Raw genomic sequence first — 23,999 nt, forward strand, 5'->3', positions numbered from 1 at the left:
TTACTTGAGAGCTAGCAGGGGGCCTGGTGTATGTTATGAATTGAAATGTGTCCCCCCACAAAAAAGATGCTGGGGTCCTGACCCCCCCACCCCCAATACCTTAGAATGTGGCCGCATCAGGAAATCAGGTCATGACAGAGGTCATCAGGTTAGCATGAGGTCAACAGGGTGGCCCTGATCCCATACGCCTGGTGTCCTTATAGAAAGGAGCAATTTGGACAGAGAGGCAGATACACACAGAGGGAAGATGACGTGAAAAGACACAGTGAGAAGGCCACGTGAAGGCGGAGGACTGGAGTGAAGTGTCTACAGGCCAAGGATCGCCAAGGAAGCCAGCAGACACCAGAAGCTGGAGGACGCACGGAAGGATCCTCCCCTAGCGTCTGCAGGAGATCAAGGCCCTGCCGGTACCTGGATTCCCGACTTCTGGCCTCCAGAGCGGAGAGAAAATGAACTGTTCTAGTTTTTAGGCACCCAGGTGGTTGGGACAGGCTCTGGCAGCCCGAGGAAACTTGCACAGCCTGTAACAGCTTCGACAAGCACGGTGCTGTGACTTCGAGCTGAAGAGGCCTCGGTGAGAGCAAAGACTCGTGGGGGCAGAGGTGATGCACGGAGCCGCCTCTGTTCCCCACAGCTACCAGAGGGCACGAATTCTCCCTTTTGCTGATCCGGGTTTCCTTCCAAAGCAAGCACCGTGGCTGGCACCCAGGAGCATCCGCTTACTGCCAAAGAGGACAAATGTCAAGTCCACAGGTTGCAAATGGGCACAGTGCACGGAGTGGAGCCAGCTCGTGAGACTGTTGTGTTTGGACTGCGGTGCTTTCTAAAAAATCTGAATTTGTTGCCAGTATTGAAAATCAGAAGCTGCTGCGTAAAAAGCTCAACATAAAGCTTCTCTTTAAAAAAAAATCAGGCAGCCTGGCCACACTCCCTCGTGGCTACAGACGAGGAACTAAGAACTAACTGTCCCTTTAAAAGCATGAGGAGCTCACCACTCACCCCAGGCTTCACCACTCCCTACCGCCTCCCACCAGCCCTTTCCCCTCTAACTTTGTTCCCGCCCTGGAGGCATGCATCTGCGTGGTTCGCAAGCCCCTAGACATCTGGATTGGGGTGACCACTTGTCCAACATTCTTCTGGCAAACACTTTTTGAGTGTTTATTTTGTTCCAAGAAGTGTTTAGGTATTGCAGCTGCTAATGGCATACTGCAGACAAATCTTCTCTGCTGAGATTTTGTCCAAAAATAGGGAACAGAGTCCAGAGGGCTCTGGAAGGACCGACAGACCAGCAGTGTGATGAGTTTGCCGGTGGAGGCATTTATAGGGTGCAAAGGATATCTCAATCTCCTGGAGAAGGCAGGGTTTAAAAAAGCACAGCCTGTCAAGAAATACGGGCCTTGTCGGCTGACACTGGACTAGGGGGAGAAACGGGAACCAGGAAGGAGGAAAAAGGAGTTGGAAAGTCTGTGGACGTCCAAGGAGAGTCTGGCCAGGCCCTGGGTGGGACTGGCCCTGGGGTCTATGGAGTTCTGAAAAAGGAAAGTGTGGGGGCAATCAGGGGAGGCTTCCTGGAGGAGGAGAGGTTTGAGATGAAGCTTGGGAGAAGTAAAGGAATGGGGTGGGCAGAGGGAAATGAGGAGAATACTGGGTTCCGGGGGAATAAGGGTGTCAGTGAATTTGGAGGGAGTGAGGAGGGGCGTTCAGGGAGAGCCAGACCCCTGACTGTGGGGGAAGCAGCCCATGCAGGGCCCTGAATGCTTTGGGAAAAGCCTGTCAGACTGGGGTGACTGATGGTACAAAACATGCTTACTAGGGGCCAAGCACTTTTCCCATGCAAGATGACTCCAAGGAGACCAACTTACTGACAAGCTAAGTGATGTGACTTGCCCGAGGTCACCGGGCTAGCGAGGGGCAGAGTCCGGACTGCAGGCCCAGGAGAGGGAAGCAGGGTGGGTGTGCAGATTGGGCTGGTCTAGGAGTTTGGCTGTGAGGCCCTGGGGAAGTTACTTAACATCTCTGAACCTCCAGAGCAAGACCACAAGGACCTGTTAACAGTAACCTGGGTCCTGAGCACCCTTTCCACCTGCACGGCCCCAGGGCATCAGCCAGCCCTCAACGAGGGCTGAGGAGGGGGAAAAATCAGTCTGAAGACAAGAAAATTGGGAAGGAAGAGCTACCAGGAGCTAGCAGGCTTCCAGGCCCCGAGGGGAGGAGGGGACACCAGGTGAAGGGGTGGTCACAGCAGAACACACAGGAGCCTCAGCCATCACCGTTGCATCAATCCCACGCCCTTTCACCGAATCACCTGGGGGCTCCCCAACCCAGCGAATTCAGCTCCGAGCTCTCCCGGCAGGTCCGGCCTGCAGAGAGGAGGCCAGTCCCTCCACGGAGCACGGGCTGATGCGGCTCTGGTGTTGCCCCCGCCCCCATCTCCTGCCCTTTCCCCTGCTTCCCAAAGCCTGGGAGGTCTGAGGAGTCAGTCCCGAGGCCTGGGGCTAAGACCCCACAGTGAGTCACCCGCCTCCCCCGTCCCCGACCCCGCCGGGAGCAGGGGTGGCCATCCCCACACCTCCCGAAGAGGCAGGTGGCAGAGGACAGCAGTTGAGGTGGGTACAGGTGACTTCAACACATCCGCAACTGCCAGTGCAGCAGGAAGTCAAGCGTGAAATTAACTTTAACTCCGCGGCCCCAGCGCGCAAACACTGAGAAATTAAAGTGACAGGGCAAGGTCCCTTGGGGAGGGGATAACCTTCCACCTGGCGGCAATTACAGCAGCCGGAGAGAGGCTGGGAGGCCCGGCTGGGGTGACCTGGTGAAGCGCTGCACCCTGAGAAGCAGCCCCAGCCTGATCTGTCTTGTTGTCCTTATCAAGCTGTCTTTCTATCACAGGCGTATTTATTTATGGCCCGGCTGCAGCACCAGAATGGCGGGCCTCATCCACTGCTGTCTCCCCAGGACCCAAACAGCGGCTGGTACAGAGCAGGCGTTCATAAATATTTGAATATTTGAATGAATGACTGAGGGATAACTCTTGGTCTCTGTTGATAAAGTAAAAAGAACAAAAATCACAGAACACTTGCTACACGCCTGACACCGAGCTCAGCACTTCAGGGATGTAATTCATTGAATCTTCAGCAACCCATCTCACAGATGGGGCAACCAAGGCACTGGTAGTAAGTGACCAGCCACACGAGCCAGATGCTTGGGGCTCTCAACATGCCCCTGGCCCATCGGCTCCCCAAAATCCAATCCAATCACTTCTCAGCATAAACTTCATCGTTGGCCTCCCTTCGCACAGATGATAAAACCCAAACCCCTCACCAGCTCTGGGGGATCTGGCTGGCACCTTCCTCTCCCTCACCTACCCCCTTGGGACATACCCGCCTGCTCCGTCCAGCCCCAGGGCCTTTGCACTGCCTCTTCTACCTGCCTGGGGGGACTACACTCCCGCTGCTGCACAGTCCCCGATGCTTCCCTCAACTGTTAGGTCCTGCCCTGATCTCCCTGGCTAAAGTCCCCCCTTACTTCCTCTCCCATCACCCTGTTTGCCATCTTCACAGCATTTTTTAAAGTACATGACTGCACTGACTTAATGATGACCACACTGAAATTAAAATTACAGAAGTGATTAGGATTTCAGAGGCAAACTATGAAAAAAAATTAAAGTTCTAAGAAGAAATCAGTTCAAATAACTTGCTTACAAATACATTTTTCTAACATCAAGCTGACCACTTATAACAGGAAAAATCTTAAAATTATTTACCTCTATGTTTTACACTTAAACATCTGTTCATCTGTGACTTAGATTTGGAACCAATTTCACTAGGCGGTTACTTACATAGCCAAAATGTCCTCTAGGAGACCAGAGCCATCCTCCGAGGAAGATTATGGGATATAAAAATAGGGCGTTGGTTCAGTAAGCTTAGAGTTGTATTCTACTTGTTTGCTAGTATCATTTGTAGGGATACCTTCTTCCTTTGCTGTTTGGACTCTATGGCTGTTTTTATAGCCTGAAATCATCCACATTATTCGGCTTAAAACATCACTCATTTTTAGTTTAGTGAAAAAACTTATGTAAAAGTTTCAGTGTAATAATATTGCTATCAAAATTGTTATGCTGAAAGGAAAAATAAAACTAGGTATATTAAAGCATAAAGAACTTAAGATAGCTATGTGACCCCAGTATTTTTTATTAGCTGACGTTTTCTTATTCACTTATTAACTCACTTGTTTTCTGTTTCCCCTGCTAGATAAAACTTAATGAAAGTATGGGTAACTTTGTCTTGTTCACAGCTGAATCCCCAGGTCCCTAGAACAGGGCCTGGCACATAGTAAGTGTAGTAAGTGTGTATTGAACGAGCGAATGTTCCCAGCAGGTTTGCCCAGATGAGAACACCTCACCCCCATCGCCTAAACCAGCTGTGACAGGCCCGAAAGGCCCCCTTGTCCTCACCTGACACCCATCTGGGCCTCCCCCACTCCCAGCAGTTGTCCCCACGATGAGGCAGGTCCCAGGAAGCTTATAAAGACTACGGTGGCCCGATTGGAAAATAAACCGTGTAAAGTTGAGACGGATTTGGTACCTGAGCAGCGAACACGCTCTAAGGCCAGACAAAAGCACAGGCCACATGGGACACAGAAAGCCTAGCACTACACCAGTGCTCCCAGTACAGGACACTCCGCAGCCCCTGCCAGCCACAGGCTGAGTGACGGCCGGCAATACAGGTGACGCATCCTCGGCAGGTGCTCTCGAGCCCAAATGGGCCGAGGACCTTGCTGTCAACACGGGATTTTCCAGGTTCCTCCATCAGAGACTCGGGGGTGGGTGGCCGTGTTGGTCACCAGAGCCTAGACTAGTCACTCGAGTCCAGAAACTACAACAGAAGGGACCTCTGCAACAACTAGTCCAGAGCCAGGGAGTTTAAAACCATCGGGAGGTTTGCATGCCTCCAGGGATGGGGAGCTCACTGTTGCACGTACACCCTGCAGTTCCACCCCAAGGAAGCTCAGACAATCAGACCAAACTGGACTGACTGCCCACTGGACCAGCTAAGCACCGCCCTCCTGAGGTCACACAAAAATGAACCTTGAATTATACCCCAATAAAGATGTTAAAAAAAAAAAAAAAATGAACCTTGGGGTCTTCCCTGGTGGCGCAGTGGTTAAGAGTCCGCCTGCCGATGCAGGGGACACGGTTTCGTGCCCTGGTCCGGGAAGATCCCACATGCCGCGGAGCGGCTGGGCCCCGTGAGCCATGGCCGCTGAGCCTGCGTGTCCGGAGCCTGTGCTCCACAGCGGGAGAGGCCACGGCAGTGAGAGGCCCAGGTACCGCAAAAAAAAAAAAAAAAAAAGGAACCTTGAACAGTTCAATGATTGTGATCCCAAAGGGTATCCTCTAAGCTAACAGTCCCGGAGTCCTCGCAGCCACACGTTCCTCAAGGGCAGGACCCCTTTTACCTTCTGGGCTCCTGGTTAACAACATGAGGTAATATCCCCTCCTCAGCCGAGGAGGCTATGCTCCCACTAATGCGTCCCGAGAAAAAAGCCCGCCCCCTCCGGCAGCCACGCCTCCAGTACCTGGCTCCCAGCTTAAACACACAAAGCCACTGGTCCCCAGCACGGTCCGGCTGTCCCTGCTCTGCCAGCTCAGCCCACACCAACTGTGGGGGGCAGTTCACTGATATCTTTTCGCTTCTAGCATCCATCTGGGAAAAGGCCCCGTCACTGGGATACGTCATATCGGCCCCTCCAAAGCCTCTGGGTCTGGATCAGTGCTCCCAGCTGCTCCACACTGGGCTGTGCCACAGATGGACACCCTGTGCAGACCATCGGGCAGTCCCGAATGTGCTTACATCAGAGGCCACACCACGGGCCCCTGCTTGCTCCATGGCCGCCCCCGCCCGGCCACTTGCTCCTCCTCTAACAGCCCCCCTCCTCTACCTCTCCAGAGCTGTGCGTGCGGCTGGCCCGCCCTCCCCAAGCCCAGGTCTGTTCCCAGAGCTTCACGGGGCCACGCCCTCTGCCCCTCCCCTGGCCTCACAGGCCTCTCCATCCTAGGCCCGGAACTCTTGCCCAGGTTGCCCCCTTCCATCCCCTCCTCCAGCACCTGGCCCTGGCTGGGAGCCCGCTGGGAACTGAGAACCCACATCCCACCCTAGGCCCCCACCCCGCTGTGCATCTGCACGGCTGCCCACGGGTACTCACATTTTGATGTTCTCATGATACTGCCTGGTGTCGGAGGGCTGGTTGTACAATGGCTGCAAGGAAAGAGACAGGGAGGCGCGTCGGAGCCGGGCCTGGGCTGTGGGCAGCCGGTGCGAGCTGGGCCGGCTACTACCCCACTGCAGAGCCCTGGGGCCCCTCAGCCGCAGCGCCCCAGGCCCTGGCACCAGGGAGCCATCCACTGGTGTGGGAACCAGCTGCTGGCAGGCGTGAAACGGAACACGGGGACCCAGCCCTCAGCCCCGGCGAGGAACAGGCTGTAACGCTCTGGGCACAGCTGTGGGTACCAGGAGCCCTCACCGCAGTGGCTGCCGTGACTGCTCTGCAGGGCACGGGGCAGGGCTGGCCTGAGCGCCCAGGGACAAGCACACACATCCCAGGGAAGCTGAGATCAGCAATGGTCTTGAACGGGGAAGACTGCCAAAGCACCGTGAGATGCCCCGTCACCGCCGCTGACCGGCAGAAGATAAAACAGCCAGAGTGCCAGGGGTTGGTGAAGACGTGAGGACACTGGAAGGCGTGCACATGGCCGATAGAAACGTACGCAGGTACACGTGTCCCGGAGATGTGAAAGGATGAAGATGCGCGTGCCCTACGACCCCCTTCCCCTACCGCGGAAGCCCTGGAAGCGGTCGGGCACTGTGTCCCGCCAGGAGATGGACGCCAGAATGCCCGGACCGCGTTGTTCATGACAGCAACGCATTAGAAGCAAGTTAAGTGTCCACCTCCAGAAAGAGGAAGAAATAAGTTAGGACGCGTTTACACCTCGAAGACTGCACAGCAGTGAGAAATGAATGAACTGGGTGCACACACAGCAACAAATCCGCAAATGGAAAGGAGGAAGTTGCTGCAGCATCTGCGATGGGGCAAGAGCTGAGCTCGATGTGTGTTATCTCCCGGCTGGATGGCAGCGTTGCAGTTAGGGGCTGACCCCCGGGTTCGCATCCCGGCTCTGCCACTTTCCAGCTGTGTGTCTCTGGGTGAGCTACTCAAGCCATCTGTGCCCCAGGTTTTCATCTGTAAATGGGGTTAGACTCAGAGAGTCGTTGTGAAGATCAAAGGAGGTAATGTGTGCAAGCCCTCAGCCCAGCGCCTGGCAGACTGAGAGGTCCAAGAAGTCTCAGGGTCAGTATCACCATCAGGGTGCAGTGACTGCATTCGTGGAAGCAATTTTTCCTGCCCCTCCCCCCGTCCCCACTCACGCCCTGGCTTTGGCCAATGGGACAGATGCAAACTTCATGAAAGTAGATGAGGCGTTTCTGCTCTTTCTTCCTCTCTTGTTTACCTGCCCCCTCCAACGCCCGTCAAGAGACCAAGTGTAGCCTGGCAGAGAGCTGCATGGAGGACAGCAGCACCATCCCAGCAAAACCGTGAGCCGCCAGCTGACCTCCCAGCTGCCCACGGATGTGAGTGAGCTGAGCCCAGTCGAGAGAAATTACTCAGCTGACTTCTACACTCGCGGAAAACAGCAAAATGTTGTTGTTTCAAACCACTATGTTTGGGGCTGAATTGTTACACAGCAGTCGCTGACTGATACAATTACCATCCCCATTTTACAGGTGAGAAAATCTAGTCCCTGAGAAGTTAAAACATTTGCCTCTGGCTGGTAAGAGATGAGGCATCCCGCCTCTCAGCTCCAGCCCTGGAGGAAGGGGTTTGCCCTTTCTCTGCTTGCTCCCTTCTCTGCATGTCCCCCTCTTTATGTCTCTGTGTGTCTCTTTTTGTGTTGCCCTCTCTTCCCTTCCCTCTTCCCTCCTTCCCCCTCTCTGTCTCACACACCCACACAGGTAGCAGGAGCCTCCCAGACAGCCATGGATGACTGTGGTACAAAAACCAGGTACAGAGTGTGACGGGTCAGGCTGGGCAGGTGAAGATGGAGACGTGGTGTCCTGAAGCCTCAGGGCAGGGCCCCGGGGTGAGGGAAGAGGGCACATCAGGCCCCACCCTTGAACTTCTCCCTGATCATGGACCTGAATACACCTCCTGACATCATCCCAGCCGATGGGGACCACCCACAAGCAGCATGGCCACAGGGCCAACCTGCGGTGTCCCCAGGGACAGGCCTCCTGCTCTCTGTGGACAGGGCAGGGTCCTCAAGGAGGGGCCTCTGCTGCCCTGCGAATCACAGGCAGCCTTGGCTAAGGAAAACGGCGCCTCTCTCCCAGTGTCCCCCAGGTTCCCTCCGTGACAGTTCACCATCACTCAGGCAATTGCAGGCCCCAAGGCCAGCTGCTCCACCTGGGATGGAGATGTCGCCTCACGGCTAGCACAGGCCATGTCCCGCCACACTGGGTCAGCTGCCCTTCCAAGGTGCTTGGCTCAAAATGGGGAGGTTTCCCCACCCCCACTCTGGGTGTCTGGACAGGAAGGCAACAGGAGAGACCACCGTCAGACTCACTGCAAAACTTCCCAACCAGGGAGGGGCAAGACGTTACTGCACATGGTGGAGAGCCCACATCTCAGGACAGCAAGGAGCCCCACAGAGATGCCTGTGCTGAATGCCAGGGCATCAAATGCCCACGTTTAACCCCAGGTGACTCTGCGCCCGGTCCTTTACGCTCCTCACAAGCCAATAAAACACAGGCCGGGCGGGAATGAGTGTGGCTTAAAGGCTCGGTTTCCAGGAACAGATGCGCCCCAATTTCACCAGCCGTGTGACCTCGGACACATGCCTTCAGCACTCCAGGACTCGGTCTTCTCATATGGAAAATGGGTGTAGAGCAAATAGGACCTACCTCACTGGGCTTTCGAGTAGCCCAGGGAATGTCACACTTGGTGACTCAGCTGCTTTTTTTTGCTTTTAAAGATGGCAAAGTCTCCACGGTCTAAGGAGGCCAGGAGGGGCTGAAGGACCACACAGAGAGACCCCGAGTGCCAGTGATGGGCGGGGGGCGGGGGGTGGGGCCAGAAAAGGGGAGACTGGCTTCTGGGAGGGCAGCGGGTCCCAGCCCGCCTCTGACCCGCCAAACTCGCAGGGGAAGGAATCCCTTTCACCCTCCCGCCCCGCTGGGTAAGAGGAGGACACAGCACCGTGCCCCTCCGGTGGCCTTTGGCAAAAGGCCAGGGAGAGGTCAGAGAACACTGTGGGGTGCGCTGCCTCTGACCACAGGGGCTGTCCCCCAAGGAGGCACTCGCTGGGCATCCTTCGAGGTACACTGAGACCTGGGCGGGAAGGGAAGCCTCTGGGCCCAGGGCAGCCTCCGCTGGCTGTCTGTTGCCATGGTGACGGGCTGCCGCCTTCGCCTCGGAAGACGTGTGAGTGGGTCGGGGGTGAGGAAGGATCATGACACCTCCTTGGCTGGTGCACTGCTGAGGGGAGGGCGGGGCCACAGGGCGTCCCCCCTAACGCCCCTCCTCGCCACCTGCAGGCGGGGGAACACACAAGGCCAGGCAAGGCCTCCTTCTGTCCCAGGAGGCATGTCCCCAGTCAGCGGCCACGCGGCCACCTTGGCCTTCACACCCACAGCAGCTTTCTCTGCCTCCTCCCAGGTTTCCAGCCCCCGCCAAGGGGACGCGAGACCTATGAGGGAAAGTCCCTGCCGCGGACCCCAGAGGAGCGAGGCTGGGGGGCCTACGGTACCTGCAGGAAGGCCCGCCCCCTCCATGCCTCCATTTCCTCCTCTAGAAATGGGGGTGCAGCCAACTAATCGGAGGGAGAAGGAGCACAAAGGGGAGGATGTGCGAGACTGTAGGGCCCCAGACAGAAGTGACTAAGGAAGAGAAGCTGGGTCTCGGGGAGAAGGAAGGAGGGTCCCCTCCAGACCTGACGGCAGGCGGCCGGCGGGTGGCCCAGAAGAACCAGGCGGACGAGCTGCTAGAAACGGAGTGTCTGCGCTGGCCCTCAGCCCTCTGGTGACACGGCTTCTTAAAATAACACCTCTGAACAGGAAGGAAACCAGTACTCAAAGCTGCAGGGCGAGGAGGCGGGGGAATGGGGCTGCCCACACCCTCCCCCCGCTGCCCGCTAGGGGCCAGGCCTGGTCCCCAGGGCGCAGAGCCCTGCCTGGAGCCGCCCACGCCGTTCACCATCTTCCTCTCCCACGTGGGCTTCTCCCGGGCCCAGGCCTCCCCACCAGGGAGGTCACAGAGCGCTCAACACTGTCTTCCTCGGCTGACTGTACCCTGGGCTGCAGATGGGAGACACCTCCAGGGAATTGGATTCCCCGGGGTGCAGCCCAGGGACCCGAGACCCGGGGCGAGCAGCCCCGGGCCCTTCCTCCCGGCCTGAGCTCGGACTCCTGGGGGGCCCGAAGCAGGCCCCGCTGAGGGTGCGCCTCAGAGCTGCCTCTGCTTGGAGGACGCCTCTGGTCACTCGGGCCTTGTGGGAACCAAGACAGAGGGCAGACCAGGGCAGAAGCGGTCAGCCACAACCCCATGGGCTCAGCACACCTCCCCGCTTCATCTCGTGCTGTGTGACCCTGGGCAAGGCCCTGCCCTCTCTGAGCCTCACCTAGAAAATGGATGGCGACGCTTCCACAAGCCTGACACACAGCAGGTGCCCTGGCAACGTGAGGCCCTTCTCCAGCCCCACGGAAGGCCACCAAGGCAAGAGCCCACCGCCTTCTAGAGCTCCTAGAGCACTCCGGCGACAGCCACGCCGCCCCCCCAGACCTCGGCCTCCTGCGCCACCAGCCTTGAGGAAGCCTCTACTGTGAGACCACCAAGCAGAGGACAGCCTCGTCACCCCCAAAGACCCAGGAAAGAATCACTGAAGTTGTGAGCCCGGCAGATGCCCTGCTGTTCTCAGCGGCTCCCTTCACACTCCAGCCCCCTACCCAGGAGCCTCCAGGACTAATTAGGTCAGGAAAGGGGAGAGGGAGAGCCTCCAGGTCTGGAAATGGCTGGGCGACGCCTCTAGTCCTGCCAGCCCCATTGGCAAGAAAGGGAAACCGAGGTGAACAGCAGCTTACTGGTGGGAATGGAAACCAGTGGAGCGACTCTGGAAAACCGTCTGGTAATTAATTCCTCAAGAGAGTAAACACAGAATGAACACGGTCCAGCAGGTCCAGGCCGAGGTATCTACCCAAGAGAAAGGGCAACACACATCCACATGGAGACCTGTACGTTACTGTTCACAGCCACTTCCTTTATAATGTCCGAAAGCTAAACCAACCTAACGCCCACCAATGAATAAATGGATAGACTAAACGTGGTCCATCCGTACAATGGAATACAATTCAGCCATAAAAAGGAATGAAACACCAACACAGGCTACCTCATGGATGAACCTTAAGAGCAGGATGCTGAGTGACAGAAACCAGACACAACAGGCCACGTATTGTATGATTCCACTGATACGAAATGTCCAGAAGAGGGAAACCCATAGAGACAGAAAGCAGACTAGTGGTTGGTTGGGAGGGAGGGGGAGGAAGGGGGGTGGGGGGGAGGGGGGGATGGGAGATAAGGAGGTGATAGTTCAGGGAACAAAGTTCTTTTTGAGATGGTGAAATGTTCTCAGATCGATCATGGAGATGGCCGTGCACATCTGTGAATGTGCGAAAGCCCACTACCTTGTACTCTTTAAATGGGTGAATTGTACGGCATGTGGATCACATCTCAATAACGCTGCTTACGTTTTTCTAAAAAGAGGCTGCTAGAGACATCCCAGAAAGCACGCCCAAAGCGGAGCCAGGCCGCAGGCTGGGAGCCTGCCACCCACCCCAGGAGAGGCCCTGGGCCCGCCCCTGAGCCGGAGGAGCCCCCCACTCCCTGTCTGGCTCTGCCCCCTGAGAGGACCTGGGAGCGGTAAGAGGCCAGCTGCTCACAGTTTCTCAGTGGCCTAAGCGCACGGACCCCAGGTTGAGGGGCAGCTGTCACTGCAGAAGAAACTCCGGAGCAAAGAGCTCTTCCCTCCTAAGGGTCCACGCCACTGAATGCTCACCACAGGCCAAGAGGTGCGTCAGTGAGCCTTTTCCCCGCACCAACTCAGCACTCCCCCATCAAGATCCTCGGCTTCCCCATTTCACAGATGAGAAAACCGAGTCCCTTTCCCAAGGCCACTCGGCAAACACACGGTGAAGCCAAGTTTAAAATTAGGCTCCAAACGCGTCCGATGTTTTTCTGCCCCACAGCCTGCACACGCGCACACGCGCACACGCGCACACGCACGGGGATCCCTCGCATCCACCCTGTGTGCATGTCCCCACGCGCTGCCCCCCGTGGCTCTGCACCCACCCGCTCGGCGGGACAGTGACGGTCCCAGGCAGGTGGGCACTCTGGCCATTTCTCCCAGGACTCCGAGGCCACCAGCCGGGAGTTTCGGTGCTCCCTTGTTTCCTATCTCTGGTGACACATAGGGTGATGGGTGCCTGAGAGAGAAAAGGCCTGTCTGCTTCCCGGCTCTGCTGCTGACATGGCATCTTCCCATCAGTCAAATGATACTGACAACAGTAACAATAACAACAGCAAGAACTAACGCTCAGCACTTACTCTCCGTCAGGCTTTCCAAAACTCAGTGTGGTTAATCTTCACTGCAGCCCAGTGGGATGTGTGTTATTATTAGTCCCAGTTTACAGATGACGAAACTGAGGCACAGAGAGGTTAAGACACCTGCTATGAAGTAGCAGACCTGAGAGCTGAACTCAGAGGACCGGGCCCAGAGCACGGGCTTTCCACGATAAACTGGGCCAAACGGGTTGGACTCCAGCTGGTGAATCCTGCAGCCCGACTGGCTGGGCTTGGGAGCGTAGCTGGAGCGCCGACGCACCCCTTCTCACCCCCGGTGCGGCCTGCCCGTCGCTACCTGCCCGCCCCTCTCATCCGAAGGGTGGATCTCCTGCCCCCTTCCGAGGACAGGGCAGGGCTTGGCAACAGACGACTTCTCCTTCCCTTCACCCCCACCTGCCCCCCTGCCCACCCCCTCCCAGAGCGCCCCACCCTGTTCCCCAGCTCACCAGCTCCACCTGGGGCCCCAGGCCTTCCAGAATCCGATGTGCAGCCTCGGCCTTCTTCTGCAGGGTGACGGAGAAGAGGAGGAATTAAAAAAAAAAAAACACCAGCACACACACACACACACACACACACACACACACACACACACACAGAACAGCAGGCAGCTGCCCAGCCCAGCATGCCCGTCCAGGCCCAGGGGCGGAGACGGGGCCGGAGACGGGGCTCGGGGAAGGGTCCCCCTACAAGCCCTCCCGGGGCTGGAGACAAACACAGAGGGCCTCAGCATCCCCGCAGTGGCCCTGGCAAACCCGCCAAGTTTCGGTTCGAACAAACGCACCCTGTTCTCTGGCGCCGGGCCCCTGAAGCCCCCAGCCTGACGCCCCCCAGGGCCTGGGGCGGGCACAGCTCCCGCCAGGCCCGAGATGCCTTCCTGCGCCTTGGAAGCCGGCTGGGTGTCTACAATTACCTCCGCAGTCAGGGGGCAGGAGGAGGGGGAGGGAGGACGAGATAGAGGCGCTGGGAGATACCCTTTCTAGGATTCTTGTATTTCACAATCATGTGACTATTTCTGAGCTGCCCTGGGGCCTCCCCGCCTCCCCACTCACAACCCGGACTTATTAGGAAAACAGGAACATATGGCAGAAAGGGCTTAGCGGCTGCGAATCCAACAGGCCGGACCCCCAGGGCCCCTGGCCGTGAAGGCGGACATTGTGTCTGGTCCAGGCCCCCAGGCAGGGACCACAGGGCCCGCTCGGCCGGCCAGACTGGGGACGGGGTGGGCAGAGAGCTATGGAAGGTGATGACTTCAGGGCGGGTCTCTGTCAGATGGAAAGCGGGGTGCCCACGGCGCACACGTGGGAGACCTGAGCCCCTCCTGCGACCCAGGAAAGGCTGGGTGCTCCTGACTCAGCCAAACTCAGGAAGACCATCCAGGACTCAGCGCGGGCTGGCAGGACAAGCCAGGCAAGACACCATCAACAGGTCGAAACCGTCTCTCAATGATCCCCGAATCCAGACCCACTAAACGCAGGTGACCCAGAGCCCTGCTTACAACAGAATTCGAGGCCCAGGCTTCGGGTGTCGTAGCAGGGAGGAGCGGTGCTGGCAACAGGCCAGCCTCACCCTCTCCCCCAGCCCCCATGACAGAGGGTAGGTATGTAGGTGGGCTCAAGCTGGCGCCTAGAACTAGCTCCGCCTAGAGCCCTGGGCCCAGCCCACCCAAGAGCAAGCCATGATCTCGGCCCCCTTTGTGCAAGCCAAAACCCTGAGGGCAGCAGCCTCAGAGCGTGGCTGGGGGCCGGGAGAGCAGGGGGCAAATTATTACTGTAACGATGGCCATTTTATTGAGAACCTACTATGAGCCAAGCACTGAGCACACGGCACGCGTTATTAATACTTGAATCACACATAACACGAATTCAGGCAGATTTAAGGAGTATCCCCATTTTACAGCTGATGGAACTGAGGCACAGAAAGATGATGTAAGGAAAAGTCCTTTTTCTGATCTCCAAGCTCCAAGAGGGGAGAAAGATATGGGCTGGTCCCATCCAGGGCCTCCGCTAGGCATGGGTCCAGCGTCTTCTATTGGGGGAGGGGGTGTGCGGAGTGGGAGAGATTCCAGCCTGGCCACACCTCAAAGCCAGAAAGTGTCAGCCATGGGGTATCAAAGATGGAAGAATTCCCGAGCTGGACCAAGTGAAGGACTAGGTATAGGGCGAGGAGGGAACAGGGTAGCTTCCCAAACATTTGAGCACTCACTCTGTATTAAGCACCAGGGCATGAAACAAAATGAATGATATCGGCCTCTGCCTACAATGAACCCAGTCTAGTGGGCAGTTGGTCATGAGCAGTGACGGCAGATTAATATGCTCAGGCAGGAAACGAACGTGTGGTATACGGGGGAGGCATTAAGCGGGTCAGAGTCACTCTCTCCAGAAAGGTAACAGGAGGGATACACAGCTGGGTTTTGAAGGATCAACAGGAGTTTGTGTGCACTCATGAGGCTCTGTCAGGAACAGCAGCAACTGCCCATCTAGATAAAGGAATGATGCCAAACACAGGAAGGGCAGGGCTGGAGCAACTGGGCCACTGGAAACTGCCGCATCACACGACTGGGCCTGGGTCTCAGATCTGGGACCCGTATAGGGCCTCTAGAAGCCTGTGTGTGTCGTATGAACCAGAGTGCATTCCATCTTCAACCACATCTTCACTGTCTCAGGAACACAGGCACCTGGGGAGGGGGCTTCCTGTAGCCCCTGGAGAAGAGACCAGGGAGGAGCCCCTTCCTTACCTGCCAAAGCCACGGGGAGCTCAGGCGGCGAGGTGTACCCTGAGCCACCAACTCTCCGTCATACACCTGGCGTGAGAGTTCCTTTGCTCCCTAACGGACCCTCCCCCAGGCTCTGCTCTTAAGCCCTGAGCGGCCCTGGGGCCTTTTAACACAACTCAGTTTCCAAAAGGCTGCACACCTACGATTCACCCAGAAGAAACCTGCCACAGAACAGTCCTAAAGATGCCGCAACACTGGAACACGGGGCAGCGGGGCGGCCAAGAGCAAGACTACACGGCCAGCCAGCCTGGGCTCTGACCCACTTGCCAACTGCGTGGTCTTGGGCAAGTCCCTTCACCACCCCTGAGCCTCAGCTTCCTCATCTACGAAACGGGGACGACATCAGCACCGCCCTATGCAGCTACTAAGAGAATTAAATGAGCTGACACACGTACCGCGCGAACTTCAGGATCTGACACGCGGTGGGAGCTGGGTAAGGGCCGGCTGTTATGATTATTGCTGTCAACAATAACGACAAGGTCACGGCTCACACCAGGTGACCCCCTACACGTGCCGGGGCTGGATCCGCTAGAAGCCCCACCTGTGTGGATTCCTGCAGGAACCCTCTGCGGAAGGTTCTAGCATCAGCCCCATTTGCACACAAGGAAGCTGAGACTGGGGTCACACAGCCGACCCAAAGCGTGCAGCTCAAGTGGCAGCTAAAGGCTGGGACAGGCAGGCCCTGAACCGGCACCCCACCTCTTCACGTCTTCGCGGGGACACTTCTTCCACCTCGTGCTACCACACTCCCGCTCCCGCCTTCACGGGTCCAGCTTGTATGGGTGTGGGGTGGGTACGAAATCTGCTGTCAGCTCCCGGGGAGCTGGGGGGATGTCCTGCCTCCCGGGCCCCTCCCCCAGACAGGCAGGCCTTTCGAGAAACACACATCTGTCCAGCAGGGGCCCGCGTCTGGGAGTCCACTCTGCTCTAACCCTCGGCAAGTCGCTTCACCCGCCTGGACCTTAGTCTCCCCATCCGCGCGACAGCCGCGCTCACCCCGGGTACCAAACTCCCAGGACCTTTTCAAGGAAGTTCTACGAGGAACAAAGTGTATGCTGTCGCTTCTGTTTTAAGGTCCCTCTGCAAATGGAGGGGAGGCTCCCCCCAACACCCTGGAATGGAGCACCGCCACAGATTCAGACCCACACTAGGAACTCCCTCCCACCCGCTCGGCTGACGGCTTCTCGCCACCACGAGAACCAAAGCCAAACTCTTGGCCAAGGCCCACCGGGTCTCCCACAGCGCCTAGCCTTTGGGAAGTCACTGCCTGAGGTCACCCTGCTCAGCTGCAGGGGACAAACCAGGAGCACAAGCCAACAGGACGGGACAAACCGCCGCCCCTGGCTTCGACCCGCCGCCAGGGCTCTTGCCTGACACTGGGGGCTCGGGCTGGGGTCTCACAGGGAGACGGCACTCCTCCTGCTGGGGACCCCAGGGTCCGAGCGGCCTGGCCTCCCGGGGGCCAGAGCACCTGGGGCACGAAAGACCTCAGTCACCTGTGCAGACAGGTGCACACGAGCCCCGTGGACCCACATGACCAAATACTACGTCTACATCTATAAAAGCACAAACATATACACACGTGTGTCACACCAGACGACTCACACACACACGCCTTCACACATGCATGCGCACAGCATGCACAAATACACTGTGTACCCAAGCAGACACGTGCATGTGCAAAAGTATAAACACAGTCACACACGTGCCCCACGCGAGCCACTTTGCGTACACGTGCGCACAGCCACTCACGTGCCTCTACACGTGCCACAGAGCTAACGAGTTACCCACAAACGCCCGGGTGTATCCACGCACACATAACCACAGCTGCGCCCACACGTGCCGACCCAAACACACGTGTGTCCACATATATATGTGCGTGGATGCACAAATGCACGGAAGTCACGGGCTCTACCGGGGCTGAGCCACGCACACCATTTGCACACATGTGAGCACAGCTTTCCACAGTTACACACGAACCCACACACATGCGCACGTGTACCCCCCACCACACACACACACACACACACACACACACACACACTATCCCAGCTCCTGATGAGCAGGGCGGCCGGACCTCACGCTGACCAGCCCCCTGGCCGGCGCCCCGCCCCTTGGAGCCCCCATTCTAGCCCGTCAGCTCCAGCCTGAGCTCCCGGCCTCACCCTCCTCTACTGCAGAGTGAAGGCAGCACCCGCCTACCCAGGAAGCCAGGAGCCCAGCCCCCATCTCCCGCTAGGCCCCCGCTGCCCAGCCCTCCACACCGCGTCCAGGTGCCAAGCGCTACAGCATTTCGGGGAGCAGTTACCCCCGAGGCCCGGCGTCCTCGTCTGTACCAGCAGCCGGAAGACCCCTTCCAGAGCCCTCCCGGGTGTGTGACGGAGCCTGAGTGCGTGAGGCGGAATTCGTGGACTCCTGTTCACAAGTCCGTTAGGACGACGCTCCCTGTAGGCGGAGGAATTTGGAGGAAGCCCTGGAAGCCAGAAGCAGTTAGGACGGCCAGACGCAGAGGCAGAGGCAGAGGCAAGGGCCCGGCTCGGCACGGGGCCTGAGCCGCTGCTCTGAAAGCCCCGAATCACGACTCGGGTGGAAGGGAGTCTGAAGCTGAGAATCAGGGTGCCTGGACCCCCAGAATGCTCTACAAAATGCTTCACCGTCTTGGTCATTACCAAGAGAATTGCTCGTCTCTGTCCTGCTTAGTCATAATCACACTGGATAAAAAACTTTACTAGTAAGATGCTTAAAATCGAAGACCAAAGGGGACCTGGGTCCTACTCTCTGATTTCCTTCTCGCCCTCAGCCATCAGGGGGCCTCCAGGAGTTCTGCTTCCTCGCCATCTTCGGACAGGCCACAGTCCTCTCCACTGCAAATATCCTTCTACCTTTTCCCAACAGAGCCCATCGTGCAGACCTAGCTCAAGCCTCCCCCAGGACGTCTACCTGGATTGCCCACTGCCCTAAATTCCTAGAGCACCAGCGCTGTACCAGTCGTCCCTTATTTACACATCCTTCGCCAGCGCTGACGAATGCTGCTTGTGTTTGTTTTACCCAAACTCAAAGTGTGAGCATCCTCCCAGACCCACCAGACCTCCACCTCCCACCCCCGACACACTCCCTTTGAAGATCAATGGAGACCCTGTCTCCTCTGTGAGCCTTCGCCTGAGCTGTGACCCCCGCGCCCGAATGCCCTCCTCGGGGCGACGGCCCACCCACTGCTTCCAAGAGGCCTTTCCCAGTCCTGGCCCTGCAGCGCCCGTTCCTGCCCCTCGGGGCCTAGAAGAACCCTGTTTCCTGTTCTGCCATCTGTGTGCACCTGCCCGGCCCCGCCACGCAGCCACCCCCCCTCCCCACCCTATGCGCGCTGACGCCTCGTCCTCGTGCCCCGAAGGGATGATGAGCCAGAGCCCAGTCTGCAGAACAGCCACGCAGGCCCTGCCTGGCGGGAAGCTGCGTTTTCCAGCCGGTGGGGCATTTAGAGACAGACCCTTGTGTCCGCCTCTCAGAGGAACCAGCAGGAAAGGAAGGAGGATTAAAATTTAATCCGATTGATCCCCCAAGGGGCAGTAAGTCCTGGCTGTTCCTGCCCAAGGCATCTGAGGGGCTCCTGCCCACTCGGCTTCCGGCCCCCGAGGCTCAGCCCAGGCAGGGGGACCCCCGCCAACCTTCACTGGGGGCAGAGGCCAGTCCCCACAGCCCCCAAACCAGAGGACTCTTCCGGAGGAAGAGTCTCCCTACCCTCTGCCATTCATTCATTTGTTCAGCAGACATTTAGTAAGCACCTACTGTGTGCCAGGCACTGTTCTAGGTGCTAGAGATATAGCTGGGAGAGAAAGACAGATATCCCAGAGCCTCTGTTCACAATAAACACAATAAACAAGAAAATATGAATTAGGTCCAGTGGGAACAAGGGCAAAGGACAAAATTAAAGCCAGGGAGAGGAGGCGTTGACGGTTTTCAGGATTAAACAGAGGGTCAAAATGGGCCTTGGCTGAAAAGGGGACATTTGAAGAAACAGCTGAAAGAGTGAGAGAGTGAGCCCAGTGGGAAAAAGGAGCTGCGGGCAGAGGGTGAAGCCAGTGCAAAGACCCTGAGGCAAGAGCACGCCTGCATAGTCAGGAAACACAAGGGTCAACGGGGCTGGGGCAAAGTGAGGCAGAGATGAAAGGAAAGAAAGGGGGATCGGGACAAGGAGGGGCAACTTCCTCAGGCCCTCGTTGTGCGTGCATGTGGTGGCTTGAGTGTGATTCCGTCTCCCCCCATCAGAAAGCCAACGTGAGTGGGCTGGGGCCGAGGTCACCACTGCACCCCCAGTGCCTGGAACAGTGGCAGGCCCAGAGCAGATGTTCAGTTACACGGCTGCTGAATGAATGAATGAATGAATGGACAGGCCCTGCGCACCTGAAGTTACCAGGCAGAGGCCTGGTCTCAGAATCCCAGGAACCAGGGTTGGAGCCCTAGCCCGACACTCACTAGTTGAAAGGCCGCGGGGAAATTAACCAGGGCTTCTATTTCCTCATCTGAAAATATGGAGTAGGGGTGCTGACCCCCACTTACTGTCAGAACCCCATCAGGATGAAATCAGCATAAACGGGCATAAAGCCCCCAGCCTGAGGCGCTGGCGGGGAGAGAGGACAATGCCTGTGCTCTGGGACCCCAACTTGGGAAGCACCAGCCCAGGGTCGGGAGCACAGGCTGCACAGGCCCCGCCAGCCTCCGCTCCACTGCCCCTGACCTCCTCTTGGGACAAGCGCCCCCCTCCTCTATCTATTCCCTGGGGCAGGGCGGGGAGGGGGCTGACTCCACCACCAGACTCCAGAGGTTGGCCTAAGATCCAGCCCTGACCAATCAGCATACTCAAATCCACTGGCCTCCACTGGCTGAGAAGTGGGCTTGTGACTCCAGCCAGCCAATGAGAGCCAACCCTGGGACTGTTGCTGAGACGTCTGGGAAGAGTCTCCCACCTGGCCTGGGAGTGGCCAGTGGGCCTAGAGCTGCGGGCAGTCATTTCTCCATGTCCTGGGAAACCCCGCCTGGGGATGACACTGGAGAGAGAGAGCAGAGGTGGGGGCAGAGCGCTCCCAAACATCTTTGTCTGAGCACCTGAGTCCACACATACTTGAAGTAAACTAACACCAACTTTCATCGCGAGACTCAATAACCCCTCTTTAAGCCTCAACCAGTCTGAGCTGAGTTTTTGCCTCTTGTACCCAAGAATCCTGACTTCCTGGACCCTTCCTGGCACAGCACTTCACAGTGTACAAAGCCCTTCCAGTCACCGTCTCAGCCACATCAACTCTGTGGCCTCAAGACTGTGGCCAGGGGGACTTCCCTGGTGGCGCAGTGGACAAGAGTCCGCCTGCCAGCGCAGGGGACATGGGTTCGAGCCCTGGTCCGGGAAGGTCCCACATGCCGCGGAGCAACTAAGCCCATGCGCCACAACTACTGAGCCCGCGCTGTAGAGCTCGTGAGCCACAACTACTGAGCCCGCGCGCCACAACTACTGAAGCCCGGGCGCCTAGAGCCCATGTTCCGCAACAAGAGAAGCCACCACAATGAGAAGCCCGCGCACCACAATGAAGGGTAGCCACAGTTCACCGCAACTAGAGAAAGCCCGCGGGCAGCAACGAAGACCAACGCAGCCAAAAATGAAATAAATAAATGTATTTAAAATAAAGAAAAAAAAAAGACCGTGGCCAGGACCCGGGACGATGGAAGGCCTGGAAGTGAAATAAACCACCCAGCTCATGAGGGCACGGGCTGGACTGGAATCCAGGCCCACCCACCACCCTCCCTCACACAGAGCTGCAGAAAATCAGGGCAGGAGGAAGCAGGAATTCTGGCAGGGAGACCACCCAGGGTAAGACCTGGGAAGGGGTGTCTTAACTGCTCTTGGGGGAGGGGGAGTGCCGAGGCCAAGGAACCAAAGACCAATCAGATCTGTAGCTATAGCTCTTTGGGGAGAACCTGGTGAGACCCGGAGGGGACCCCCCAAATTACTGCTTAGGCAAACCCCCAGGGAAGTGGGGACGAGTGGCTGGGATGGAACATGGAGCCAACTTCTCACAGGGGGCACCAAAGGCCTGTGCCTTCGAGTCTGGCTGGGGAGGGCTGAGGGCTCCAGCCTGCTAGAGTCTGCCGGCCCCCAAAAGACTGAGCCCCCAAAAAGGGCCAAGGGCACCGTGGTGACATCCTGGGCAAAGCCGTCAACCTGCCACCACAGCTGCTGGAAGGAACTGCGCCTGCTTTCCCACCCAAGGATCAGGGAGGGCAGGCAGAGGGGCTGCCAGGGTGACAGATCCAGGAGCTCTGCTTTTGTCCCCCTACCACAGGCTCCTGGAGCCACCTCAACCCTGGCTCCGATCCCCAGCCTCAAAGCTCACTTGCTGTGCAGTCTCAGGTAGGTCACCTTCCCTCTCTGAGCCATGGCTTCTTTTTTTTTTTTTTTTTTTAATGTCATGGCTTCTTTATGAGTGAAATAGAGAGAATAATAGTACCCATCTTAAATGGGTCTGGAGAGGAATAAATGAAATCATGCAAAATATAAACAATAACAAGAAGAAAAGAATAACAAAGACTACAACAATGACAACAGTTAATAGTGCCAGCTAGCACCTACATGGTGCCAGGCATTGTTCCAAGGGCACTACATAATGAACTCATTTAACCCCCACACCATGGTATAAGGTAGGTGCTATAATTATCGTCATTTTACTGGTAAGGAACATGGGTTGCAGGGAGACTTAATTAATTTGCCCAAGGTCACAGTGCCAGGAAGTGGTAGAGATGGGATTGGAACCCAGGACATCTGGCTAAAGCACATGTGGCCCCTTAGTTCTCCTGTCACTGTGACTGTTATTAGTGTTATTTGGGGTAGGGAGCCAGGGCATGGAAGGGTGACCGGCCCTGCAAGGCCCAGCACACCGTTCCCAGGCCTCCAGCAGGTTCAGTCTCATCCTGCATCTGTTGCAGCTTCAAGAGGTGGAGGCAGAGCCACCAGCTGATCCAATAGCTTCCTGCCTGGAGCTATAGCCCTAGGCACATGTTCCCAGGCTCTAGAGCAGCTCAAGCCTTGGGGTTCAGCCCCTGGGAGACACTCTGCTCTGGGTACCTTGAGCCCCTCCCCCTCCAGACACCCAGCAGCTGCCCTCCACAGATCTCTGTAAGCCCCCACTGTCTGCTACAGACCCTGCGTTCAACCATCCAACAGCCCTTTCCAGGGCTAAATGTAAGCAGAGGCCAGTGCTGACGAATCAGGCCCTGGGATCTGATGGCCCACGGGTTCAAATCCCAGGTCCATCGCTTCCCAGCTGTGTGACTTTGGACAAGTCACTTAACCTCTCTGGGCCTCAATTTCTCCCTGTGTTAAATGGAGACAATCACCATACCTACCCTCTGAGGACTGCTATGTAAAACACCTGGCCCATCGCCTGGAGGAGCTGTTCAACTAATGTTTGCTGTCGTGATGAATAATATTACTATTGTTTTCTGCATTACAGGAATTTCTTCTGCATGAGTACCTAAGTGATTGCCCCTTCCCCCCGCTGATCAGCTGGCCCCTGACGCTCTCCTATGACCTGATGCCTGCATTTTCCTTTGCATCCCACAGGCCAGCCACGGTCCACACCAGTCGGCATGTCTGAGCAGAACATACCACAGCCACACCAAGATGGGTCTCCACTGGCCACCCTTTCCCCCTCCCACACACACCCAGGTTTGCGGGGGTGGGGGGGTGGCCATACAGGTTCCCATTTCACAGATGGGAGAGAGCCAGGCCCTTCACAGCGACACCTGCATCCCACCTGGTGGCTGGCACAGGGAGAGCAGGAGAAGCTGGTGTAGGGGCTCTGCGGGCAGGTCAGGGCGTACCCGGTTCTCGTCGTAGATGATCTGCACCAGACTGCGATGCTTCGACTCGATGGGTGGTGGCGACACGGGCTTCTCGGGCTCCGGTGGCTTGGCGGCCTCCTCCTCCAGCTGTTGCTGTGGGGAGCGAGCGGGGAGAGTGGAGTGGTGAGCACGCCAGCAGGAGGAAGGAGAGACAGCGCCCCCTGCCCCTGGGCGGGAGGGCGGCACCCCTGGGCGGGAGGGCTGGTGGCCCCACACAGGAAGTCAGGCTGCTAACCATTTCCCCTGAGTCACCCGCAGGGACTCCGAGCCCCGGAGAGGCCCCAGCTGCCAAAGGGGAGGGCCCAACCAGGGCCAACTCCGGGCTCTGCAGCCAGCCTTCCTGGGTTCAAGTCCAACCTTGGCGATTTATCCGCTAGGTGAGCATCGGCGAGCAGCTTAACTCCGCTGTGCCTCAGCTTCCACATCTGTAAAGTGGGGCTCGTGGCTGTGCCTCCCTGATGAGTTAATGTATGTACTGTGCAGACTGGGGGCTCGCTGAAGGCCAGCCGTTATCCATTATTTCCACCATCAGTACCGTCATCCTCAGGAGAGGCTGTGAAGACTCTGGACCCAAACTGTCCAGACCAGAACGCTATTTCTACCATTTACTTGCTATGAACCTTGGGAGCTTGCTAAACTCCTGAGCCTCACTTTCCTCATCTGGAAAGTG

At 57.3% G+C, this 23,999-nt stretch overlaps 1 protein-coding gene across 26 annotated transcripts in view; it reads right to left on the reverse strand.

Annotated features, from left to right (window-relative positions):
* The window catches only part of NCOR2 (nuclear receptor corepressor 2), a 223,385-nt gene that overhangs the window by 109,715 nt on the left and 89,671 nt on the right, over positions 1 to 23,999 (reverse strand). For 25 of the 26 annotated variants that reach the window (XM_060170645.1, XM_060170652.1, XM_060170641.1 and 22 more), the window contains 3 exons: positions 23,309 to 23,422; positions 13,116 to 13,172; positions 6,205 to 6,257 (listed from right to left, as the gene is read on the reverse strand). In XM_060170645.1, coding sequence (XP_060026628.1) covers positions 6,205 to 6,257; positions 13,116 to 13,172; positions 23,309 to 23,422 — 224 coding nt within the window. The remainder of the gene's footprint in view (positions 1 to 6,204; positions 6,258 to 13,115; positions 13,173 to 23,308; positions 23,423 to 23,999) is intronic. The other variant, XM_060170650.1, reaches the window with a different exon arrangement.

This window comes from Lagenorhynchus albirostris, chromosome 14, assembly GCF_949774975.1.
Source record: "Lagenorhynchus albirostris chromosome 14, mLagAlb1.1, whole genome shotgun sequence".
NCBI classification, from domain to species: Eukaryota; Metazoa; Chordata; class Mammalia; order Artiodactyla; family Delphinidae; genus Lagenorhynchus; species Lagenorhynchus albirostris.